We start from the raw sequence: 26,456 nt of genomic DNA on the forward strand, positions 1-26,456 counted from the left end.
AACACTGCGTAATTTAAGGGAGAAAGATGCGTGCACTGAAGTGAGACTGAAGTAATGAGCTTTAACACCAGCGGGTGGTACCCTTCCACGGCACCCTGGTTGCCCAGTTCTTGGCCTCACAGGTGTGGCACAGAGCAGCTTCCTCACGGCCTCCATGTGAAATGGATCCCAAACCCAGGTAAGAAGCGTGAAACAGGACTCGGAATCCAGGACAACTTTCTTTATTGCTACCAGAAGGCTTTCATCAGTACAATGGCTCCAAATACAATACCTTCCTCAGGGCTGTGGAGAGAGCTTACAATTGGGACGGGTCATTCTGAGAAACAGAGGTGTAACATTTAAAAGAGACAAGCTTTTAAAGGTTTTACTCTTGGTTAGAAGTTACATGAACACAAAACTTGGGGTTAGGTTAGGGGCTCTTGGGGGTTTTGGGTTTTTTTTTTTTTGTTTTGGTTTGGTTTTTAGGTTTTTTTTTTGTTTGTTTTGTTTTGTTTTTTTGGTTTTTTTGGTTTTTTTTTAATTTTTTGTGACTGGTAATTACAAACCTGTCAAACCTCAGGCTGCCCAGCACTCCACCAAGCAGTGCTGGTCACATGCTAAGCTTATAGACACACAGAAAAAAAACAGATTCAGCAGAAATTAAGGTTTGCACTTGATGTTTAGAGTCAAGTGCTGGTGAACATCCACACTGAGTGCAACGTTTCCTGGTGCAAGCAAGAAAAAATACCGCTTTTGTTCAAGCGATAGGAAATCCATTAACTGCTTTTTGTGTTTGACAGCACAGTTTTGACTTTAAGGTACGGAGCACCGTGGCTGGATGCCCCTGTGTTCTACAGTACGTTCACACTCCTGTGGCTACATCGGTGCGGAGCACTTTGCAAGCATTGCTGTGTGTTTTTCCTGACTAACCTCTTATTTAAATCCAGTTTTTAAACATTATCACATTGAAACATCAAAGTGCTAACAAAACAAAAAGGCCTTTTTCTTTAGAAAGAAAAAAGAAACCTGTCATGAATGTACAGAACGTCATGCACAAGACTTGCTGAGAATTAAAAGAGGAGCAAGCAGAAAGAGCAAAGAGCAGATGGAAATCAGACTGGAGGTGTTAATTGGCTGGGAAACCTGAAACAACCGCACAACTGATGAGAGCTCTTGGACATGGAGGATGGGTTACAATACACAGGAGCAGAAAAACAGTGGAGCTGACAACACTAGAAAGAAACAAATTTTCGCTACTTTTTTTGTTTGGTTTTTCGGGTCTTTTTTTAGATTTTTATACTTTTTTGTGTTTTAAGTGCTTAAATAGTGGAACTAGAATTAGCCGCACAAGAAAAAAAAATTCAAAAAAGGGCTGGGATATTATTTCTGTTGGCTCCCTTCAGTTCAGCCTGACAAGGTATGGTCCCTTCTCCCCCCACGCCAGGTTCTGCGTGGCTTTCCACGCGTGCAGCTGCGGCGCAGCAGGTGGTGTGTGCTCACAGCTACATGACAGACACTGGCTGTAAAGGCGGACAAGGGGAAACGTTGCCCTCCTGCCTCGAGACGTCAGCGCTGCAAACAGAGCCCATGTTCTCAAGAGCCACTACCTCTGGAGCAGTGTCTTCATTGTAGAGACGCTTGATGCCGTCGTAGAAGTCATCCACTTCCATCTCTTCCACTTTGCGCTTGGCTGAGGCTTGCTTGCAACCGCTGGGAGCTGGCAGACGCTGGTAGAGCGCGGCTGTAGCTGTGACCGGCACTTCTGGCCTGCCGTTGTCCTTGGAGAAACCTGGCCCTGGGACAGAGGAGGGCTGGCATTTGAACGCTCCTCTGTTACAGGTCACCAGGGTGTGCTGGAGGGGACTGTAGACATATACAGGATTGGGCAGCAGAGAAGACTGCAGAGTGGAAAGGTGATGTGCCGCGAGCTCCCGGCAGTGGATCAGCTGCGCGCTGTCCATCTGGAATGAGGAGACAAGCAAAAACATCAGCACTGCAGGATCACTATCATGGAGAGGACGGGCAGCCTGGCAGGGCGGGGCTACGGCTCTGAGTGTACTGGCCACCCCTACGCCGTGCTTGCCAATGGCATGCTGAATTCAGGAGGAAGGGATAAAGAAGAAACACAAAGCCAAAACACAAGATGTGGGACCCTGCTTCTTCTTCGGCCCCCTGCGAATAGTCGGGGGAGGAAAACCCGTTAGATTTTAAGAGGCCTTGCTGCATCTTTTCCAGCAGCTTGACTTGTTTGTCTTTCCAGTACAGGTAAGACCACACAGTATGCCTAACATGAATGGCGGAGCAGCTAACCAGGATTTGCTCCTCACCATGTTCCTCCCAGTGCAGAGTGGCACAAGGCTACTCCCTCTGTCACCGACTGGAGGCAGTCAAGACTAATGCTTTGCAAAGCTGACCCACAAACTCCCCACAGCCTGAAGCTCAGCCATCCTCAGAGAAGCATGACTGCAGGCACAGATCAGCAAGCGATGAATCTGAAAGCCACAGCTAGGCTGTGTGCCCACTCCTGCCCTGCTGCAGAGCATGGTGCCAGCACCCCCTCACCTGTGCCTTCTGGAGCAGCTCGATGATGAGAGCCAGCCAGTCGGGGAGCAGCTTCTCCAGCTCCAGGCTGACGATAGCCAGCGCCAGCATGGAGCCCTTGAACTGCAGCAGCTGGTAACAGGCCATGCAGTGCAGCAGCTGCTTGGTGAGCGCCGCCACGTGCTGAGAGGGGCTCAGCTTGGGTAGGATGGACAGGAGCTGAGGCCTGTTGGACACCGCGACTGCGTGGAACTGAGGGGGGAAACAAGCACGTGAGGCTGGCGGTATCGGCAACAGGCAGCTCTGTTCTTGAGGTTAGGACAGACTTCAAGAACAGCAACTGACGTTTCTGATGCACAGGATCCTCCAGATCAACCCTCAAGACAATTTTTGCATCACGGAAAAAGCACAGGTGAGCTGAACCCGCCGACTGCTTTGTGCAGCCTTTCTGGCAGCGCCTGCACTCACACACACGCCCTGCCTGGGGCTTGGCAGAAGGCTCCCCTCTCCTCTCAACAACACGGGTTTGGGAGTTCAGGTGTTGCGAACAAAAACTCTTCCATAAGCAAACTGAGAGGATGAACTTCAATAAAGGGAACCTCAGGGCACTTTCATTCCCTTTATCTTTCATCTAAGAATTTTGTTCTCTGGCCCTGTCTTTCTGCAGCAAGCACCAAGCTTGCACCAAGCACCACTGCCCAGCATCAGCGCGTTCCCCTTGCTTCATTCACGTTTTCTAACTGCCTGGTATTTAGCTGTGAGAAAAAAACCTAGCAGTTAAGATTCAAGGGCAAAGTTTTCAGGAGCAGTGAACCATAATGCATGGCTTGCCATGTCTCAAAACAGGGCCCCATTTCCAGGCAGCAGGCTTGCATTTCATAAAGTGCCCATCAAGTGGCACAAATCTCCTCTAAAATTTTCTGGCAAGGCCTTTTTTTTTGTTAATAATTACTTTTATTTCAAAAACTACTTACACTGAGGAATTACAACCACACCCTGAGGTTTGCACTACTCTCCAGGTTCTTTTTGCCTAGGTTAGCTATTGATACAATACTTTTACCAACAAGTTGTAAATAGCCCCTCATTTACAATGTGAAGGAAATCCAGTGGCGTCGCCATGTGAAGATCCCAGTTCAGTTTATCCAGGATGATCTTCTCCATTCTGCGAATTTCAGCTGGAGAACAACCACAAAAGCTATCCCGAGCCAACACCTTCAGTACTGGAATCCTCTAGAAAAGCCAACACAAAGAAGAAAAGAGAAAACCAATTATTATTATAAAAATCATAAAAACTGTTCCATTCCTGTCCTGGCAAGTGTCAGCTGCCACATGCAAGCAAAGGCAGGATTTGAAAAGCACGTATTCAGACAATGCTAAGGTAGAACAACAACAAAAAGGTTACCTCATCTTCCTCAATGGTCTTTGCAGCAAGGAAGAAGCAGCTGATTGCAATACAGTTCAAGTATTTTGGACGGGCCTACAATACAGAACAGAAGTCCTTCTGTGAATGTGACGCAGGAACCACGCAGTCTTTTCTGGATGAACATCCTAAGCCCCAGGGTCTGCTGCCTGTGCAACGTGTTGCAGAGCAGTGGGCTGATTTCTAATCACAGCACAGCACTGGTGAGCTGGGCCGAGCACAGATATCTGCTCCATGACTTCAGACAGGACAGGAATCTGCCAGCCTCGTGACTGTAACTGGCACCCACTGATGTGCAGTGGAGTGAAACAAGCTCATTTTTAGGAACTGGGGTAGAAATGGGAAGGAGAAAACCAGAAGGGGAAATTATCATCTGGCATAAGCCACTGTATTCCACCTCCTTCAGCACTGCTGCTGGGTGTCAGACATAAAAAGAAGAAAAACATCATAAAGTATTTTAAAATGCTGTCTTTGTTAAAGCATCTGTTAAAAACGAAACAAAACAAAACAAAAACAAACCATCACTACTCTATCTCTTACGCAGTTCTCAAAACTGTGACCCCAGGGTTATTAAGAGAGAGCCAGGCTTTTACGGTGAGTTGTGGTAGGCAAGGTAATGTTGGATTTGAAGGGGAAAAAGTGATTTTTAATACATAAAAAAGCTTTTTTTATAGGCCCTGATTCAGAATAAAAAGCAGAACAGCCACACGCACGGGACGTAAAATATTCATATGGTCTCTGTGATGGACCAGAGTAAGCAAATGCTCAGAATGTGATGCATCTGCTGGAGCTTTTGTTCTGCAGTGATCTTTGTCCATTTGATTCTGACAAAGGACTTCACTTCTGTCACCCCCATACAAGCTACCCTGCTCCTTAGTGGCAGGGGACTAGGAAATGCCAAGGCACTGTTTCTAAACTTTGCTGCAGCTGAGTGAGCAGGCAGCTGCAGCCATTACCCCACCTCCAGCAGCCTGCTGGTACCTGATACTCTTCTGTCCACATCAGGAGATGCTGAAAGGAAAGGTAAGTGAGAATCCTGCACTGAATACAATAACCTACTTCTAACCTAAACTGCTGCATGATCCACTCTTAACAGGTAAATTTTTTGCAGATGGAGTGGAGCTATGGGGTAGTTTAAATGCTAGATCCTGCACGTTACACTCGTGTAATATGCTGTCAAGAAATCCAGCAGGCTGTTTCCAGGAAGCAACGAGAGAAAGACACAGGATTGTTTCCAAAATGAAACATTCAGCCACAGCTACTTAAAGGGATGTTGCTAAGCCTGGAGCACTGGCTTTCCACTACCATTTAACTTTAGCTTAAATACTTGCAGGGACTCCACACTTGGAGGTGGTACCTTAAACTCATTTCCCCTCCTGGTCTCCTACAGGAGCTTCTACCTGCCTCCTGAGCTGTCTGAATAATGGTCACCCAGAAGGAACATAGAATGAGCTGACAAACAACTTTGTGCAGTCCTGCTCACTGCCTGAAGCATGCAGTGAACTCATTTACTCATATTCTCATACTCTCTTAGCAGACTCTTTGGCTGCTGCAAATTACTGGAAGAAAAGCTGTACTCACGGGCATTAGCTGTTGAGGGATTTAAAATGCTTTTCTTCACCTCCGTATTTCAGTAAGTCAGCCAATTCAAGATCTCAAAAACTTCCATGAATTGTAACTTGACCATTATCAGTATTTAATAGTATCTACAATAGGTTACTGGATGGTGTCACTTGAGCAGCTGCGAAACACCACCCAAGTGCAGTGCTTCCTGTCTCTCCCCAGAGCAGACAGTGTGACTGGCTGACAGACAGAAAGGCAGCAGCCCCTAGATGCAGGTCCCTAAATGCTGTTTGTTTTTTTTCCCCACCTTTTCCACGGAACAGCTCCTGTGACATACCAGTCTTAAACCAAACAGGTAGGTCTACGTGCTCTCTGTTCTGCGCAGTGGGGCTGGGCAGTCTGTCACTCCCAGGGCTGGCACCCTCTCCTGGTTACCTCACCTCTTTATCCCTCCTCACACGACTTGACATCAGTCTCCGGGTCTGTCAGTCAGGCTGGCTACAGAGCACGCTCGTACTGAGCAACGTCTCCCCCAAAAAGCGCTCACGTCTGCCTGTATCTTCCCCCACTGCTTTCAGTTCCCTGCACTAGCACACATGCCAGGCCCAAACCTGCCCTCAAGCATTTGGAAGCTCCCTCCAACCAGTTTTCTGCTAGCAGGTGGTCACAGCAGTTTGATGTGATACCAGTGAACTAAATGCAGTTCAGACACCAGAGAAATTAAGAGTTGTGAGCGGCAACTTTCCCCGACTTTCTGTACACGAGGGCATTAGGCCCATATTTCTAGCTGTGGGCTAGTGGGCATTTCCTTTAGCTTAATGAGTCAATTAGTCTAAGGTGGAGACTTTTTTTTTAATCCAAGGCAAAACCTTTCCTCACGCTGCTTCTGAATCATCACTAGCTAGCTGTAGTTAGGAGGCAGGTGCTGCAGCAGGGCAAATTCAATATTCAAACAGAGTTAGAAGTGAGCATGTAGTTAAGAGGAAGGGTGTGTGTGTTCTCTTACGTTAACGTATCTTTAAACTAATGATCTGCATGACGTGAAGGAAAGGGCAGAACAGAGGAGAGAGGAGAAGGAAAATAGTGTTGGCAGATAAAAGTGCTGGGTCATTTCCCCAAGAACTGTGTGTTCTTGTTAATCAGCCTCCAGAAGTGCCTCACTGTGTGCTGCCAGTTCTATAACACAACATCAAGCACCTATGGCAGTGCAGGCAACATCCAATGAGGGTGTGAGAGGGAAAAAAAAGTGTGAGAGCAGAGGGGAAGCACGCATTTCCATATGGTCACACCACCAGGACTGTACACAGAAACTGCTGAGTGGGTATTAGAAATCTATTTCAGTTTATGTATTTGCAAATATTTACCTTTACCACAGCTAAAAACCTGTCCAAAAGGCTGATGGCCAGGGCGAGTGTTTCTGGATAAAGGTGGAACTGGTATTTGAGCTTGGCCAGCCACTGAATGACCTCATCCCTCTGCTTTGGAGAAATGGCTACATCCTGTTGGAGAGAAAAACAAACTATTCTTAAACTCAGGCCGAGCAAGTCAGAGAAGACCAAACACTTGTATTTCTGCAGGAATCATTCAGCAGAGAGACAAAAGGCTTTTGGAAAGGTGATGCTCAGAGGCAGCCTGAATCAGCGCTTTGTTCTCCCAGTTAGTCCACTGCAAGAAATCTGCCCTAACGACCTTCCTCACAGCAACCTCAACCAGCACTCAGAACTGTTACTACAGGGGAAAAAGGAAGGATACCTTGTAGTTTCTCGAGTACTGAGGATGTCCTCTGGTTCATAAGATAAATATTTCTTTTCAGCCTCCTTAGGATTGCTCAGATACACAGAAAAGCCCAGGATGAGCAAAAGCAGATGTGCTATGGGAGCCAGGCGGGTGCACAGCTCCTGATAGACAGAGGATGGGAGGGAAATGAGTTGGTGTTTTGGACAGGAAGGGTTTATTTTCCTTCAAGCTGTGGACATATTTTTAGCTCACTAACCATTAAACATAGAAAATTCTAAACAGAGTTCACAGAAGAGCTCAGCAGTCAGTTAACTGTGAACTGGGGCAAAGCAGGTACAATTTAAACTAAAAAAAGGTTAGTTCGTTTTCTGTTTGCCTAAGTCACTACCACGGATTTTCTTGAACAACAGCTGAATTCCAGTGCTGACACAGACAAGTCATTGATACAGAATCTCTCTGACTTGTACCCTGAAATATTTCCAGCTTCAGCAAAGCCCTTCAGTTCAACCAAGCAAACATTTGTTTTCCCTTCAATTGGGGGGCACAATTTGAGATGACTGGTGAAGATGTATCCAGAAGTGAGAAGTGAAGGCTAACAAATTCCTTTTGCAATGAAAAGGTCCTCACGCTCCGCAGCAGTTTGGCTACTGCTGAGATGGCTTAAAAGAATGAACCTAAATGCAACCCTGGCTGCCAGGTTGCCATAGGAAGAAAAAGGTAAGGGCTTGCACAAACAGCAATCACTGCTGGGCTGGGCTGTAGCTGGCCTCCAGCACTATCACGGGGGGCAGAACACGACGTGATTTTACAAGGCAAAAACACCCAGCACTGAGGCAAAATAGGAACTGCAGGCTCCATCCATCGCTGTGCTCCTGACCACATGCTGCCTGGCACAGACAGCCATCAGCTTTGTCGCAGCCCTTCTGACGCTGCACCCTCAGAGCCCAGAAAACCCGTACAAGCAGAGCGCTATAGGCAGAGCTACAATTCTGCCAGGGCCTCCCGACACGACACCAGCCTCACACCTTGCAGAAACATTACTTACAGCACAGCCTCATGCTGTGCTTTGATTCCTGACTGCGCTGAGCCTCCTGCACGCTGCTTGGGGCAGGGAAGGAGGGGAAGGCAGCAGGCTCAAAACTGGGGGCTGGATCCTGTGGGTCACTGACATGGGTCCCACCCACAGGCGTCATCCTTAGAATAAATAACAACAGTGCTACTGTACAGTGATCTAAGCTAAAGACACAGAGTTGTGTAATCAAAAGCTGTTCCTCCCAGCCGTACCAGCTGGTCTAAGATTAAAGACATATCACCTCTGCTTGCATAGCATGCCTTCAGTACCATATCAGGTGCTCCAGAGGACAAAGTCCTGTCCTGTTTTCACTTCCGAAGCGCTGGCAGAGCAATGGCATCAGCAGGACTGAGCCTCTGATTCAAACAGGCCTCTGATCTCAGTTGGGACCACTGGGTACCATCTGACTGTACTGGGGCTTGTTAAAAACAGCACCCACCTCTTTTCAAGGGGGAAAAGTAGTTGCTTCTGTTCCAAAAAATAACTATTTTAAAAAACATTACTGCAGCCTGAAGGGGAAATCTGAGCCCCATTGGGGCAGAACTCCTGCTGCCTTGCACTCACTCCAGAAATGCTTATATTCCCTGTATGCATACAGGGAATATAAGAAATGCACCATGCAGCAGTAGAGAATTTATTAAATGTCTGCTAACATCATCTTCTTTTGGACAGTGAGATAGGGACCTAGAACCTACCTGGGGAGAAAAATAAGCAAAAAAGTATGTTAAATACTAGCTTTCCTTATAGACAGTATTTAACATGTAGCAAAGCCAAGGCTGCACAGCTGAACCCCAAACACTATCAGGAGAGAGAGGAGTGGTGGGTGAGATGAACATCCATGCTGCTTTATTTACTGGACCTATTTTTAAATGGAAGGAAACAAAGCCATACAAAGGGCTTACAGTCATAGCCAGGTTTGGACAATATTGCAGTCTTCAAAGGTTTCTAGCAGCTTAAAGGATTATTTTGGAAATGCAGTATCTGGCTGAGCCCAGAAGGTAAGCTCTGTGTGCCTATCAGCTGAAAGCCAAACCAAAACCCAGACCAATCCCATCAAACAAAATAAACATGATTGTAAAACCCTCTGTATGACTCTTGAATCACTGCTCCGGCCAGCAGCTTTACTGGCAAAGCCAACAAGAGTGGGCTTGGCCCTTCTTCACTGAGGGAAGAGATGCACCTCCAGTATTTCACTGACAGAGGCCTCTGTTTCCCCTACCTGCTACACAACAATAAACTATACAATATCTATACAGATCTATGTGTATGTTATACAACATCTGCTACAGAGGTGGGAGTGAAAATGGCATCTCTTACGCTCCTGGCTGGGGAGGCAGGACCGTGCTGGCCCCAGCTCAGCTCTGCTCTCCTCGTGCCTGCCAAAGCAAAAGGTCAGGCCTCCTCCTAAAAACAGCATCTGCCTGAGATGGGGTGGGAGGGCTCAGATTATCTTTCTGCACTGTTGCCCAGCCGGCAGTCCTCCAATAAGCAGCCAGAAAGGATGCACACCCTTCACAGGCAGCGCAGGGCCAAGAGGTCAAACCTCAGACCAGGGCATTAGCTCTATGCAGAGAGGCCACAACACAAAGAAAGCAACTGGACACAGCCCCTGCTAAGGATGGGCGAGTCTCGGCTTCCTCCCAGCAGCACCAGGGAAGTTCCTCACAGCCCACTGTAAGGGATGGGTGACAGTCAGTCTTTATCCCTCTCCCTTGAAGGTGTACGTGCGCTGTCCTAGCATCACAAGTGAGAAACACAGCTTTGTAAAAATAAATAAGCAGTCTGGTCACTGTCCCTTGAGTTATACAAAATTCAAAGCAAAACCAAGACACTGCTGTAGCCGAAAATAAAAAAAAAGTCCCACTGGGCCAGGAAGCAAAAGTCCCTCGTAGTTCTAGAGGTGCTTTCCCACAGATGCTGTCCTCTGCTGCTGCCTACCTGTAGCCATCTTGTTTTGTCCCCCCAAGTCTGCCATTGCAGAACTTAACTCCAGGGTGGAAGCATACGACAGCCTAGTGCACAGATTTTAATTAGAGAAAATTAATCCAAACCCAAGATTAACCAGCACTCTTTAACAGTGCTCCCTTCTTCCATCTGGCTCCCTCCTGCTTGGCACCTCCGTCATCAGAAGTTTGGCAGGAGCAAAGGACAGCATGCTGCACACACCAATCCCTAACAGCTCTGGCAGATGCTCCCTCAAATCTATGACAAACCTCTGTTTTCTTTCCCAAGTAATAGATGTAAGGGTAATTCCCATCTTTTCTGAGTGCAGCAGTTTGTGTCAGCACGAACAGGACCAAGCCACCCTGCGGAAACTGCAGAGCAGATCATATTTTGGACACAAATGGGGAAACAAACAGGTTTTCAGTTTCTGTTCCTAAGGTAAAGGAAGGCTACATCACACTGAAATGTTTCCTGCAGTGGTTTGCTTGATTGCTTACCCTCCTGATGAACACCCCTTTAAATTCTGCCAATGACCAGCACGCTTCTGTGAAGATTCCAGGCAGGTGCTTTATGTAACACCACGAGACAAGGCCTTGTCAGCACGCCAGCACGTAGGCAACTGCTGCACGTCAAAATGGCAGCACCACACTCACCATGGCTCTCATCCCACCAATCCAAAGAGCAACCCTGAGGTCAGCAGCTCTGCTCAAGGGAGAGCATACAGCACCTGATACACACCAACAGACCTCTGAGCCCGTGTTAGTGAGAGATAGCACCTTACTTATCTGTTGCCAGAGCATTGCCCACGGCCTCATTTCTCAGGCACTACCAGGACGGTGCTGGTGAGGCTCTGCTGATGGGGAGAAGCACTGCCCTCAGCAGTGCAAAACAAGCTTCTCATTTACCAACACCCAAATCTCCCTGCTACTACCCTGACTGCAGGGCCTGCTGCATACTTAGTTGCTATAAGATAGGAGCTTGTGACTTGGGCTCCACTGCTAGCACAGCACAAATCACTTGTCAGAATACCGTGGGACTTCTGCAAAATGTAGTCTAAAAATACGTTCTCTTAAAACACAAACATGACTCAATTTTATTGCTGCCTCACCTAGGAAAAACACCTCACCTGATAACTTTTTTTTTTTTATTATTATCTGCTGTTCCAGACAGAGATGTTTTGCTCTTTCCCCTATTTGGTTCTGCCTGTTTCTACTGTAGGTTCATCTGGGAGCAGGAAGGTGACCTTTATCAGGACTGAGAGGCTCCTGAGAAGGGTAATGGTAAACACCACCACCAAATCTGTCCTTATTTGGGTCTCAGGAGGGCTTATCTGACATCAGTGACCTCCAGGCAAGGCACACAGGTCACTTCCAGCTTGCACCAGCTGGGAATGAGCAGGGTTCTCTTGAGGGTCTCCAGATAGGGGCGATCAGTGGGGTTTGCCTATGGCCCAGCAGGGCAGCAAGGAGCTTGAGCAGTGCAGCCTCCCTCAGTGCACAGCACTGCCTGAGCACCAAGGGGAGAGATCAGTGCCCAGCCTCCCAGCAGAGCTGAGTGCATTCATCTCACGCTGTTTCACAAAACTGGTCAGTCCGTGCTTCCCCAAAGGGTAAACAGGCACCAGAAAGTTAAAAGCCCTGCCCAAGGTCATGTGGTGAGGAGGCGGAAAAACTGGGAATAAACCAAGGTCTGCTGATTCCTCATGGTGTACAGAGAACATCAGGAGACAGAAAGAAAGAAACAGAACAAGCAGCAACAGAGGGATGATAGAAGTACTCTGTATTTCTGCATAAAAATAAAACCTTGGCTTCAGACCTCTCTGCTGCAAAGTTACTTGGTAACATGCAAAAATCAACCTTTGGCCAATCTTTACTGCTTCACTGCTCAAGTCACGTGAAAACTTCAGAATGCCATCTGCATGTAACCAAAAGAAAAAAAAAAGGGAAAAAAGACCAAACACGTTCAGAGGCACTAAGAGTGCTCCAGACCCAGCCCAGCTGCTTTCTGAGGCTGAAAAAGCCCTGAAACACCTGGCATTAATGCACTGCAAACATCCAGGGTCAGTGATGTACATATAAAGGAGGAAAGCTAAAAGAAGGAAAGCTAAAAGAAATGTACATAGCAGCAGGGAATGAGAGCTTCCAGACAGGAATTAGAAGAAAAAAAAAATCACATACATTAACAGAAGTCCACAATGGATTCTGCATCCTGTACCAGAAAAGTGTAACTAAGTGTCCTCCTGTTTTTCTCCGAGTTTCTTCTTTCACAGATCTCAATGCTGACACATATTTAGAAACTGATTTTTTCTTTTTAAACACTAGCATCAAAAGTGTCTTCTGAACGGCCAAAACAAAAAGTTCACTCCTGAAAACTAGCAACAGTGTACCTCCAATCTCACCACCGCTTTTCCTACATGCACTCATACTTTCTCATTTGCAAACCAGATGACTTCATTAAAAGTCTGGAGTCAGCCAACCTTAGCAGCAGGGAATGGAAAGATACATGTGCTGCAGGCTGCCAAATCTGATACGCAGAGGGACGCAGATTTCCTGACTGGTTTCATACCTCACTTGTTTTAGGCTACTGCAGCTGTTTTCAGAAGAAGAGAAATAGATGTTAGGGAATGAGACCTTTCAGATATTACAGAAAACAAGGTTAATTCATGTTGAACTTCTGGGACTTTTGGCAGCATTGCCAAAATGCATACTGCAGAAGTGAAGGAACACGTGACAGTTTGGAAAGTTGTGTCCTGAGCTGGAGGAACAGAAAGAAATATTTTTTTACGTGACTACACAGACAAGGCTCTCAATCACTGGTGTGGCAAGCCAGGATCTCCCCAGAGCAGACAGCTGTGTTTATGTTCTCTTTTTAAAATGACCTTTGTACATTTTACACATATGCACACAGGAATTTCATTCCAATGTAATGATTATTTACTGCTAAAAGACATTTAATACTGTGGCATTCTAGCTGATTAACTCAACACCTGAACAGACACAAAGGAAAATGCACAGAAAGAGGTTGCAAAGAAGACAGCTTTGGAGCTGGAAGTCCTGTGAAACTGCAGGAGTGGAAGCCCTAGGGAGACAGACACAGGAGCCAGGAAACAGTCCAGGGCAGGGATCTCACAAATACTGTCCAAGTGCAGGGGAGGGATCCTTCATCATCATGACATAATTGCACACGAGAAGGACAAGCCTGGTATTCATTCAGGTCAGAACTGAGAGTCTTCTGAGCACAAAGGTTGTAACAAAGGTCAGGCTGCCTCCACACTTGATCCCACAGCAGGCAGCAGAGCCACCTCGACAGTTCCATACCGGGCAGAGGCAGCAGCCACATTCCCCTTACCACAGGGCACAGCACACAGTGAGCTGCTGCTAACCTCGGCCTGGTAATACTATAGCTGCAGCAGCAGGACAGCCATGTCACAGCACCAACGTTACTGCTCCCTCCCCAATGACAACCGAAGCACGCCATGGGTGGAACCTATCTTCAGTGGGCAATCATGCAGCCCCTTGCTGCAGCTGTGCTCTCTGGGCCATCAGTACAAACTCCATCAAGGCAGAAAGATTTCCCTGTGAAATCTATGCATGAGAATCTGGTTTGGCTGCACTCTGCATCCCTAACTATCTTGTTGTACTATAATCTTATCTCCCTGTAATACAACTGCTAACCCAGGAATACTGCCAGCATGGAATAGCAGCCTATTTTGGTTTTTATCATAAACCAGGGTCTTAAATTGTGCATGGCCTGAAGAAAGTGCAGCTCTACACCTCTGACAACCAGGTCGTGTGTCTGGAAAATTATGTGTGGACTAACAAAAATAACACTGAGCCCTTTAAAAACACATTTGCTCCTTCAGAACAGCAGTAGTTTCTTGTTTGCCAGAGATTAGCTTTGACAAGCTGACCGACAAACCTGTGTGAACATTTTATGTCAATCAATACGAGCAAGGCTGGCTCTGAGCCTGTCTCGGTGATTATTTTGATCCATTCCAACAGCAAGGTACCAGAAAACTCTGAAATTAACTCACACTTCTAATCAGCCATCCTCTCACTTCACAGTTCGTTTGAAACAAAACATCATGGAGTTTCTGAGTGCAGGTGCCAGACAGGTGCTGACTCTGAAGGAGCACAAACACAGCTCAGGCCGGATAAAGTAGTGAGCAGCTTGCTCCTCTTAAGGACCACAGAATTTGAGCAGAAACGTGTGCTTGTTAATCCAAGCAGTTTATGAAATGAGTGTAATTAAACCAATACACCTACGTGCTTCACAAGCAGCAGCAGAGCTCCAAATGTTGCACATTGTGTTCTGCACCGTGCTTCTGGGTCTGTTCCTCAAATACAACAGCACCCACTTATTTCAGAGGCTAATTTCCCGGGTCTCAAGCAGAAGACAACCCCTCATCCAACAGGTTGAGTTATTCACACAGAAATATACCAGAGGATACTCTCACGCCTTTAGGAAGATGAAAGATGTGAAAAAGGGACGTTACCTGATTGGGCTGAATTTTCGGCACATGGGCTTTCCACATTTGAGCTTCCCTAGAGATTGCCATCTCCAGAAGGAGAGACAACCTCTGGCTCTCCACGGGTCCCGTAAACTTCATGGTGACCCTTGGATCTGCCTGCCACCCAGCTGGATACAGCTACCTGCAAAGGCAAAGAAAGCACAGAGGTGACTGAAGTTGCAGGAAATGGAAGAGGCTCATCTGCCACCCATGACGGATCTATCAGGCACTCGGCACACCTTCCCAAGGGAACCCAAAGAACCAGCTCTAACTCACACAGAGCTGGACCAAAACCATCCACAGGTCTGAAACAATTATGTGGGCTGCAGAGTCTTGTACAAATGTACTAGAAAGTTCAGGAAGGTTCCACTTGGGTCTAACCTCTCTGAAAATGTTTTAAGATGCAAAAAACAGATAGCACGTCTCTAATATCAAATAGGAAATGCATAGCGACAGAGGAAAAAGTGGCAAACCCAGTGAAAATCTCTGCATGCTGGGTAGGTGGCAGAGGATATTTCAGCAAGGCCTAAGTGTTCAGGAACACCCGATTCCAAAAGCAATCATAAAAAGCGTACAAACTAAAGCAGAACATCTTGCTGTACACAAAACAAATAATAAGGGACTCTCCTGGCCATGGTATAGCCTCTATCCACAGTAAGAATGTGTCAGTACCTCTACGTTTGAAATTCAAACGTAAAACGTAATATATATATATATATGTGTATATATATATTTTTAAGACAATAGAGATAGATTTCACAGCGTAGTTTTAAAAACAGAAGATGATCTGATTGAAAAGGTTTCTCAAATTGTGCTAATGCTTCCGACCATTATTCTGTCTGCACATTTCTCGACAGTATTAAATTGCTTGGTGAAACAATTCTGCCCTGAAGGGTAAATCCATGGGAAAGTTATTGAAGCCTTCTATTCCTTCTGAGAGCTGCTATGAAATCTGAAACAGGTGGATATTGGCCAACTCCTAAGCAAGCTATTTTATAAAGACCAGCTTGTTGATACAACGTTATTTCCTGTATTTACAGGAAACAAGGCAACATGCTGAAAAGAGAAAATAAACAAAGATCACAGTGAAAACAATGAGAGATAATTTACTGTAAATAACAACAGCTCTGAACAAAAGGACATTCAAAGCGCTATCGCAGCTTTAAAGGAAACTGCAGAACATTTTTCTGTATTAATTTACAGAAGTTTCTCGAGGGCACGATTCCCCCGGAACCTGCAGCACGGATGGAGCATCCCACCTGGAGCTGCCCTGACTTTAAGTGGCAAATAAACTTCCAGCCTTTCAATCCTGAACAGAAAAGCCCTCTGGACTGAATTTCTATAAAACAAACGCTTCCTTGTGAACATCAGCATGGCTGTCCTAGCTCGGCATAGCCCTGAGCGAGTGGAACGACCCCAAGGTGAGCAGAGCAGGGCTACACACAGATTTTTCTGGCTGGAGGGAATGCCTTGGACCAGGATTCCTATGCAGGCTGGAAATGCTCTTCAATGTGTCTCGAAATCACTTCTAATCAGCCCTGAATTCCTAGTTAATTATCACTGCGAGCTCCACAAATGTCCCCAGAGCAGGGCAATGGCTGGCTCTGCACCGCCTGCTCACGGAAAAACAGCTGTACCTCCCAGAATGAAACAGTGATGCTGTGCTTGGTTTTGTAGGAAAGAGAGAATAATTAACCACTCTTCAAATCACTGGAGAAAACACATGAAAAACTTCAGGCCAAAGTCAGCATCCTCAGAGGCTTTTTGCTGTTGACATAACTGTTTCCACCGCAATCACACCAAAAATGGGTTTCACAGCCCTCTGGGCCTCATCTTGCTCCTGCTCCTATCATTTTTCCCAGAGCCTGGGCCACAAAGTTGGCTCCAGAGGCCTTTCCAGACAGCATTTCTGCTGCTCTGATCCCATCCCTGCTCTGCATCAGCCACAGCTGGGAGCTCAGTGCTGTTCCCAAGGGCTCTGAGCACACAACATTTCCATCGACCAGTGACCGCGGTGGGAGAAGGGAGAATAACCCTTCCTTACTGAACCAGGGAGAAAAATGAGCAAGGGCTGAGGCTCAGTAACCTTTATAAAGAAAAAAAAGGAGAATGACGTGCTTGAAAGTTTTCCTTGGAGCAAAAATGGCGTGCAGACTTTTCCAGCACCGAGAGCAGAGCAGGCAAGCTGCCAAGCAGCCGGAGGGCTGCAGCTTGTTTGCATCTGAATTTACATTGCTCTTCATCAGATAAATGCACAGCACATTTAAAGACATGACAGCACGCTCTGCGTGTATGCAACACTTCATGAAACACTACGAGCACTGCTCAGAGAGGAACAGGTCCCAAAACACAGCGCTGGGCATTCCCATTGGAATGACTGTGGCAGAGCCCAGTTAGGTCACCATAAAGTAACTCATCCTTGCTTTCTGCCTCTGTTTTCCTGACTGAAAATGAAATTTGAGCTCTAGGGTGGGGTTTTTTTTGGGGGGGAGGGCCACTTTAGGAGTCTTAAACCACTGTTCAAGCTGCTGTTAGTTGCTTCGTCTTTAGTGGAAGGTCAACCATCCACACTCATATTGCTCAAAGAACAGCTGGAGAATTAGCAAGGCAGAACTAAACCAAGTAAATGCACCAGCTTTGTTTGGACATCTCCTGTGAGCACTGCCACATGCTCCAGGCCGAATCTTACTCTGAAATTCAAGTCAAAACTTTTGGTATTCACTAAAAACACCCTGGCTGAGCCCATAAAATGTAACCCTTCTCATAAAAACATCCCGTTTTGATCCAGGTTTATAGCTGACTTGAAGAGTGCTTCCTGTTTCCCTTGACAAGTCTGACACCACTGAGTGCCACAGGGCACAGGCTCCAAAAGCAGTTCCATGTTGGCAGGCACTGGGGCAGTCAGTCACTGCACCAGGAACATGTTTGTATTGGGGCAGGGGGAGCGTGGCTGTGTAGGACACACTTAGGTTCTGTGATGCCTTTGCACTGACACCAGGAATCGGTGTCTGCGTTGCAGGAAGGCGTTATCCAGCAGCAGAACCAGCCTGGAACTCAGCTCCTGAATTCGCCCCGCCTCCTCTTGCAATCCAGCCGCACCAATACAACAGCACACAGGAATGCACTGTAAACAGCATCACTGAAATCCTTCAGGGCAATTATGAAAAACCTCTTTCGTTTCACAGATTGTTGTTTTTTTTTTTTCCTCCAAATAGATAATTTCAGGAAAGAAAAAAAAAAAGACTTCTGGGATTAGAGACAGCTCAAAAACTGCTGTTTTTATTTTTCACATAAATCCAGGTGGGTATTCTGGAACTAAGAGGGGTCATTCCAACAGAGCTCAGGCACCACATGCATTTCTGCAGCCCTTGTACGTGTTTTCAGCAGGCAGCAGCCAAATCTGCTTCAGCTGTGGTGTGCAATAACAGTCCTACAGATGACCTGAAAACAGACTTTGCTGTGTGGGGGAGGAAGGCGATGCAGAAGGAGGATGGAGGCTGAATCCCTGTGAGCCCCAGCCAGCCATCTGCGATTTCCAAGCATCAAAACGCAGTTTGTGCTGCTAGGAGGAATCAGCTCACTGCGAGATGCGATTAGAAATTTCAGAGCTGTGGGCAGGGGGTGGGACAGATGTTAATTTTAGTATCTGGGGCTTTCTCTTCCTTAACTCCTTCCTCACCGAGTGCCAGCAGAGCAGCCCACAAATGCACAGGGCAGGAGGTAGCTGCAGCTCTGCTGAGGTCTGAGAAGCAAAATCAGCAGGCATCAGCTCCCTTTATGATTCCTACATTATTTTTGTGTCAGACAACAATCCTAGGACAGTGCTCCCACAAATGCTTCACTACTGCAAACCAATGCCCAGCCTTCCGTCCTTTCCCTTTGTTAAAGCCCAACCCGATGTGGCAGCGCAGAGGACTTGCATGGGTTAAGACTGACATCCAACCGTTTGCCTTGTGCAAAGTAAATCATGCTGTAGCTTGGTTAGTGAGAACAGCACGACAGAGCTGTGAGACAGCGTATGTGAGCTTTTCCAAATTAAATGATCGGGGAAAAATGTTTGGGATTACAGTTTGATATTTCACCATCTAAATAAGCAAGTGGATGCAAAGCAATGAACTGATTTCTACGGAATGAGTAGGGACGGACATTAAAACGTGTTAGCAAGAGAGAAACGTATCAACACCAAACATAAGACCACCACAGGTTGAGCACACAACAGCACACCTTCAGCAAGCAGTGTATTCCATTTGTGTATAAGCAGCCAACAACCCAAAATTCGGAAAGAGGTACTTTAATTCAGGCTGGGAAGCGAAGAGGGCCATTTGTCTGCATGACTCACCCAGCGCCAACTCCCACCATCTGCTACAAAGGGAAGCCTGTGAGATATTTTGGCAGCATCTTTCAGGCAAGCTCATGTACATCACACACTTGCCACTTCCTTTCCTCCAACCACATTTTTCCTGGGAGTGTAAATAAATGTGACCTCATTTTTGTGCTGGTTTTCCAAATTCAAGGAGCTCTCCAAACATTTTAGACATTTTAAAAACATTTTAAAGAAAGCTGCCAGTTAAAAAACACAAGTCTGCAAGCGCAAAGAAAGAATGCAGGGCAACGTTTTGATGGGGAGCCATTCTGAAGCCTGTTTTGAAGCACAGAACTCCCATGACCTATCCAGCAAGTACAGAGGAGAGGAGCCCTTTCTGCTCTTCCGCAGATACAGCCCTGAGCTGTACAGCCCATAGCTGCTGCCAAACCCAGTGTCTCTCAAACCAGGTTAATTCTAAGAAATTCTGCTGTGTCTCACTGCCCAGGACTCATGACTGATACAAGAGTTTCACTATCTAAGGGACACTCAGATGACAGAAAACCAAGGCAGAAGATGAACTCCCAGCTGAACTTTGAAACAACACCCCCATTCTTCCCTCCTAGAGAGGCAGGCACGCTTCCAGGTCCATCCTGCCCTAATCCTTTTCCGGACGAGAGCAATATTTCTTTTTGGTCTCTCTGATGGCCACGATGTCCAAGCAGAATTTGCCCAAGAAGGCCTTTGGTCAGCACTGGCCTCAACTTCTTCCACGCCACCACTGTGTGAGTGATGCAAACAAGCTGCTTCAGGCACAGCCCCTCTCCTTCTTAAGGCACCATGTGGCAACACACCAAGTACAGTGTGATAAAAGGTGAGGGCAGAATCCAGCCCTAAGAGACCCGTTTCAGCTGCAGAAAGCATGTGTTTGATGCAAAGAGGAGATGGAACTCAATATATTTTAATGAGTTCTGCTTTAAGATTTTGTTTCATTTGAACCTAGAAATCAAAGGGAAAGTTATTAACTGATGGAGGCTCTTTGCTTGCATGGATTAAAGTAAGCAAAATCAAAACACTTGCAAACAAAAACCTCTCTATGCCATTTTATGATGCTTGCAAAAGAAGTGCTCATATTTTATACTCTTTCAACACTGCAGGCTCATTCTCTGGCTGCCGATATGCCAAAGAATTCAGGCTACAGTGTAGGCAGAGATCAGCCCTGCTGTTGCTTGGAACACACATCTCTGTGCTGAGAATGGACATGCTGCCAGGTGAGGAGTGTGAGCCTTTACTCTGCACACAGGCGATGCATTGAGGGCAGGCAGCCTCAGGTGCAACAATTCCCTGAAGAGATGGTGCCCAGAACTGAAGTGCAAGAGAGCTATAAAAAAAACCAATAACCTCGGAGATGAGGTGCAGGATCATTGGGGAACATCCAGGATCCCTCTAAGAAATGTGATGATGCCTGCTCTTGCTAGATAAAGGCAAGGCTGTGGGACCACAGAAGCTCTCACAAGCAAGATGTACTTGATCCAGTGGGCTTGGTGCCTTTGCTGAAGCTGCACTTGATTAGGGAGACTCGGGCACACATTAGCCAGTGCTTGATGGAAGCCCATATAAGAGTGCAGGTTGCAGATCACAGTGGAAAGAGCAGCTTGTGCAGACGGATGTGAAGGAGGGGACTCTCCATGTGCCCCAGTGTAAGTGGCCTCAGCTATGGCTGTGCCACAGCGCAAGGTTTCCAGAGCAGGCCCTCTCAGGGTTGAGACTTGATAGCAGACGGAGCGTGACAGCAGATAGCTTTGACAGCATTTGGAATGCAGCCCTCCAAGCTCCAGAGGTCTCTCTGCTGTGCTGGCAGAGCCAGCCTCATCCTGCAGGAGCGACAGAAGTGAGCAGGCAGCAGCAAAGGTGAAAGGGAGATATGTAAGGCTTTTTCTGAGATACAGCACCCAAAGGGTTTACAAGTACAAAAAAGGCCTGCTACCCCTAAAGTTGAAGAGGAATCAGATGTGCATTTAAGTGAAGGATCTGGGCCAGGCAAGATCACCAGGAGTGCATTGACAGCATCTTCCTGACCAAGCTACAGAAGAGCCAACAAGGAGAGTTGCTCTGCTGGGTTTCACACATGCCAGAAGCAAGGAGGGGCTCCTTGCTTGACTGGGGATGTCAAGTTCAAAGAAAGCCTTGGCTGCAGTGACCAGGAGATGGCAGAGTACAGGATCCCGGGAGAAATGGAAAAAGCAAGTTTCACAAGAGTGGACTTCAAGAAACCAGACTTTGGCCTCTTCAAAGATCTGCTTGGTAGTCTCATGACATAAGACAACAGAGTGAAGAAGAGCAGGAGAAAGCTGATTAGTATTCAAGAATCACATCTTTCAATCTCAAGAAGAGTCAAACTCAATGAGATACAAGTCTGGCAAAAATGCCATGGGGCCTATGTGGATGAACAAGCAGTTTCCAGAAAATTCAAAAACAAAACACAGACATGGTTGAAGTAAGGGTGAGTAAAAAGACACTGCCCAAGAACAAGAAGGAAGACTTTGGAAACTGGAGGCTGGTAAGCCTCACCTTGATCACCTTGATCAGGAAGGTAACTGATTAGCTAAGCTTGGAAATCCTCTGTAGGTATAGGAAGGATAACAACAAAAAATAAATCATCAGGAGAAGTCAGCACGGATTCATTGAGGGGAAGTCATGTTTGACAATTTGATCACCTTCTATGGAGGAATAACTAGCTCAGGAGACGAGGAAAGAACAGCAAGTATTGTCTAACTGGACTTGAGCAAGACTTCTGACACTGTCCCCATTAAGATCTTCACAGACATGCTGCTAAGACATGGGACTGGATGAGCAATGGGCTGGATTGAAACCTGGTATCATGGCTAAGCCCTGTGGGTTTCATCCTTGGAGATCTCCAAAAGCCACCTGGACATGGCCCTGGGCACTGTGCTCTGAGTGTCTCTTCTGGAGCAGTGCTTGGGCCAGCTGGACCCACCTCAGACCTTCTGTGATTTTATAGACTTCAGGTTCAGAGCAGTGTGGTGGTGAGAGCACAGCTGTATGCCCAGAGGGGCACAGACAGCCTCTCTAAATGCTGAAAGCAGAGCAGGAAGCTTCTAAAAAATAAAATTTAAAAAAAAAGGCAAACTAAACCTGGCATTATGTAATGTCTCACTGCTAGTCTCCTCAAAGCAAAGGCAACACATGCAGAGCATGATTCACTTCTTCCATCACCAACATAACATAAATCAACAGCAAGTTGAAGGAAGTCACTGAGGAAAATCAAGCTCAAGAAGAATGAGACTGAGCTGTAATTTCACAAAGCAGGGCCAGAGGCTTTCATGTCCATAAAAGCTAACTCTACAGGAAAGGGTCAACAAGTATTCAGGACATAAGGCATCATGCAGCACCTTTTGAGCAATACAATTGCCTGAAACCAAATAAATACAGTGCTTCTATGGCAAAGAGAAAGGAGCCAGACCCAGCAACAGTTCTCTTTGTCTTCAGGCAGCAGTCATTAACGTAATTGAACAGCAACATAACCAAACAAGTTTTCACCCAGTTCAACACTCACATCCAAAAAACATGCATCTACAATGGCTTGATTCCTCTTGACAACAACAAAAATTTTTATCTGAAAGCATAAATGTTCACCACAGCCAATATTTTGCTTTGCAGGCTCTGATTGGCTTCAGGGTAAATTATCAGTGATTACTGCTAATATCAGGATACAGTGCGAGGCACTAAAAAGAGGCAATTATGAGGAAATGAGAAATTATCTGCTGTAGAAACAATAGATCAATTATGAGGTATGGCACAGTAGCTGCAGAACAGCATTCTTAGGCTCTGAGGGTACCATCTCCTCATTCTCATTAACCAAAGAGAACCCACAGCTATAAAGCTTAATTATCCTCAAGGAGCATGAGCTTGCTGTCTAATTAGCCTCTTGTTGAGACAATACATAAAAGGATCTAATTCCAGTCGTCCACAAAAATAGGATGGCACAGCCCTGGCTCTTCCCTAAGTGCTCATCTCTCCTGCCCAATCGGTACAAATTTAACAGACCCCATTTCCCAGGTTCCAGACCTAAACACAAGAGTCTTCAGCCTAAAATAAAGCCAGGAGGCAGCGTGTGCACTGACATGTCCAAGGCCTGTTATTTGTAACAGCAGAGTTAGAGCTCCACTTCTGCAAAGTGTGTTGAGCAAAGTCCCCCTTGGCTCCTATCAACACAAGTACAGGCACATTTGTGGCTCTCTTGTAAATGGAGACTAAGCCACATCTGACAGTAACGTTACTACAGCAGTTTCATCTCTAAAAGAAGCAGGCTTTTCAGCTGCATGGCACGGCAGCTGAAAATCACCAGATTTGCAGTCAAAGTTCTATTGAGAAAGTAAACACTGATGATCTGGGGGGGGCCAAGCTGTCATCAAACAGCACTGAAGTGAAGCTACCCCAGACAACGAATATTCTGTGACTCCATGATCTCACCCTATGCAGTGTTAGCACCACCCAAAAGGCACAAATGCCTCTGCAAATGGGTTCATCCAGCACCTCCCCTCACCCTGGTACAGAAAATGTTTGATGTCTGGGTTGATGAGCAAAGCAGAGTATCTGCAGTAACACGTTATTAAAGAGGGAGCTTTTAGATGAGTTTATTGCATGCCTAGTGCAAATATACACTGTGGTTAATAAAACAGTGTTGATAATATTTACAGTCAGCAAACGTGGGAAGGGAGAATTTCAGACCATATCTGCCTCCTACTTACAAGGGAGACACCTGATATTTTCCACACATCTAAATGACTTCAGCTTGCTTTTCTAGTATTTGAAAACAGCTATTATTGTACTGAATTCTGAAAGAAACTCCCTCCTCCACTGTCAGTAAACCAGAATTCTCCTTCAAATCCACCTCCCCAGTGGCCAGCCTGAACTTCCTGCTGCTACACAGCAGGGTCCTGCTGACAGCAGCTGCATTTGCAGAATCTCTTGCCCCATGAGAAATCATGGGAGTTAAGGAAAGCTGCCAGTTTGTTCCTAGTCAACCTAGCTCTGCACACTCCTTTTGTACCTTGGCTGTGGGACCTGAAGGTCCTCTCACATGTTTTTCACTCCACGCAGAGGCATGTGACTTTCCCACTCATGTTCTGCTCTCTGAGCAAGTGTCCCAAGGGCTATCACTGGGCTGTGAGAACCCTACATCCACCAGTGCTGCTCAGCCTTCATTAAGCTTACTTCCAGCAGATTAGAGCAGTGTGAAATAAACAGCAGACCGCACATCTATTCTGTCATGTAGGTTAAAGGTATCATTTATGCCAGCATAAATGCCACCATGACAGTTGTGCCAAACCTTATTCCTAAAAGTCCCACGTAAAAGCTTGAATATTGAACCCACAAATATACACAGTCCTGACAATGTAGCCCGGCCTGAGGTGAAGCTTTGCTACTGCTATTGCCAGCGTGCTGCTGGGGGTGTGTAAAGGAAAGCATCCTTCATGTGAGCCTGAGGAAAGGTGTGCTCTGCCTCTGCTGCCTGCCAGGGTACTTTCCTGAGCAGCTGAGCCTGGGAGAGCTGAGAAACGAACACAAAAGCCAAACTCTAGGCGAGATGCTGAAGCTGCAAATGCTTGGGTCCAGCTGCAGACTTGGAAAGTTTATCTCAGGGAAACAACAAGCAAAGACAGTGATTCTGAATGGCCTCACATTCAGAATGAAGTGTATTTCAGCCACAAAGTCTGTAAAGATTATAGTAACAAGTATTCTGGAAATAGGAAAATAACACATTTTAGAAGGTAAATATTGATTGCATCCCAGTATTAATACAAGATGTTAAACACACAGTTCTGGATGCTGCGCTGCCCTCAAAACCACAAGTCCCAACTCCTGACTTACTTGAGTCCCCACGCAAAGCCACTCCAATAACTCCACAGTGCAAGAATAGCAGCAGTTTCCTGATGCAGAGCTCTAGGAGCACCCACTGGATGCTGGCAGCAGCCCATGACATCTCCAGCCAGCCCCAGCAGCACCTTTTACACAAAGATACAGCAATACATGCTCTGCCAACCAGGCAGTAATATTAGGAGAGCAGCAGACCCAGGATATTTTTAAAGGAGGACCACAGAGCAAACAAAGCACAAGACTTGGCAAGTAAAATACAAAACAGTAAGAATACGGACATATTAAGTGCAGTATCTAAGATCGGTTCCACCATTTATCAAATCACATAACAAGGTCCAAGTAGAGGTGAAGTGCAGATAAACCATGTTAAAATTCAGCTCCAGCTGGGGAAAAGCCAGAAAGAAGATCAGCTTCCTCCATCCTACGCCACGGTCTGCACAGGCATAATACATGAGATGAGAGCAAGTTGCCCCACAGCATCACAAGACAGACAAACTCCTTCAAAAGCAAACCTGAATCACTAGCAGGAATCCAAAAGCAAACCCTCGAGACACAGAAATTTACTTTTAGACACAGCGATTTGCTTTTAGAGAGATAAGCTCTAGCCCTGCCCCACCTCCAGAATCTGGGCATGAGGGGAGAAAGGGCCACAGTCAATCACACACATGAGCCCTGCAAGGGAAAGGTGAGGCATGCTCCAAACAGCAGCTGGGCAATCACCCACCAGGTGTGCTTTGCCCAATTTAAATACTGAGTTGCAGGGAGACTCACACTTCTGTCTGATACGAGGGGCTGTGCCGTGCACCGGGCTGCTGCCACACGCTATGAGAAGGATGCTCATAGAACCTGATGTTAAGGAACACTGCTGTAAGCAGAGGATTTAAACAGCCTCCTTTCTAAGTGTGGGAAGCCTTAGGGCTTGTTCCCCTTTCCTCCTTTGCAGGGTAGGAACGGGAAGGCAAAGGAACAGCTTTATTACCGCACTAAGGACAAATCTGCAGGAGGGTTTTTTTGCAAGCTTACTTTCTACCACAGGGACGGCAATCTCAGACCTTTGTTGAGAGCAAACACAGCTCCTCCTTCAAGAAAACTTCTTCCATCGCTGACGGGACAGCAAAGCGGGATGGGCACGGCCCAGCTCTGCCAACAGCCACTAGCAAAGGCACGGAAGAACCCGAACGGACGCTGCCCAGCACCAAGGGCCACCCAGCTGGGCGACAACAGCTCGCCCCCCAGCACGGCTGCTAGCACCCCGCGCACACGCAGGTGCCGCGCATCCCTCGCACACCCGCTGCGCGCCCGCTCACCTCCCCTGCGGCGGCGGGGCGCCCGGCCATCAGCACCCCATGGCGGGGCGGCGGCAGCGGGGCTCCTCCGCGGCGCTTCAGCTCCGTGCGGGCCCCATGGCCGGGGCGGCGGCGGCGGCGGCGGCCGGCGGCAGGCTCATGTCGCCATGGCGGGGCCGCGGCGACGGGGAGGGAAGGGA

At 46.9% G+C, this 26,456-nt stretch overlaps 1 protein-coding gene across 1 annotated transcript; it reads right to left on the minus strand.

Moving 5' to 3' along the window:
- Positions 1–205: 205 nt before the first annotated feature.
- On the minus strand, positions 206–26,359 carry CCNI (cyclin I). The gene is made up of 7 exons (XM_042812687.1): positions 26,278–26,359; positions 14,752–14,908; positions 6,868–7,002; positions 3,923–3,997; positions 3,610–3,750; positions 2,542–2,772; positions 206–1,940 (listed from the first exon to the last, which is right to left on the minus strand). The coding sequence occupies exons 2-7, from the start codon at positions 14,863–14,865 to the stop codon at positions 1,482–1,484; spliced, it is 1,155 nt and encodes a 384-aa protein (XP_042668621.1). The 5' UTR covers positions 14,866–14,908; positions 26,278–26,359; the 3' UTR covers positions 206–1,481.
- Between the last annotated feature and the right edge of the window lie 97 nt (positions 26,360–26,456).

Source organism: Centrocercus urophasianus, unplaced genomic scaffold (assembly GCF_019232065.1).
Source record: "Centrocercus urophasianus isolate 14NV4802_14NV808 unplaced genomic scaffold, USGS_Curo_1.0 seq_13, whole genome shotgun sequence".
Lineage (NCBI taxonomy): Eukaryota > Metazoa > Chordata > Aves > Galliformes > Phasianidae > Centrocercus > Centrocercus urophasianus.

What these genes read in the sequence shown, in the direction of transcription:
- CCNI (XM_042812687.1), bottom strand. Translation starts at nt 14,865, where the DNA reads ATGAAGTTTACGGGACCCGTGGAGAGCCAGAGGTTGTCTCTCCTTCTG. An exon ending in CGAAAATTCAGCCCAATCAG is followed by an intron (nt 7,003 to 14,751) that starts GTAACGTCCCTT and finishes TCTCTCCAACAG; the next exon opens with GATGTAGCCATTTCTCCAAA. An exon ending in CACTGGATTTCCTTCACATT is followed by an intron (nt 2,773 to 3,609) that starts GTAAATGAGGGG and finishes TTCCCCCCTCAG; the next exon opens with TTCCACGCAGTCGCGGTGTC.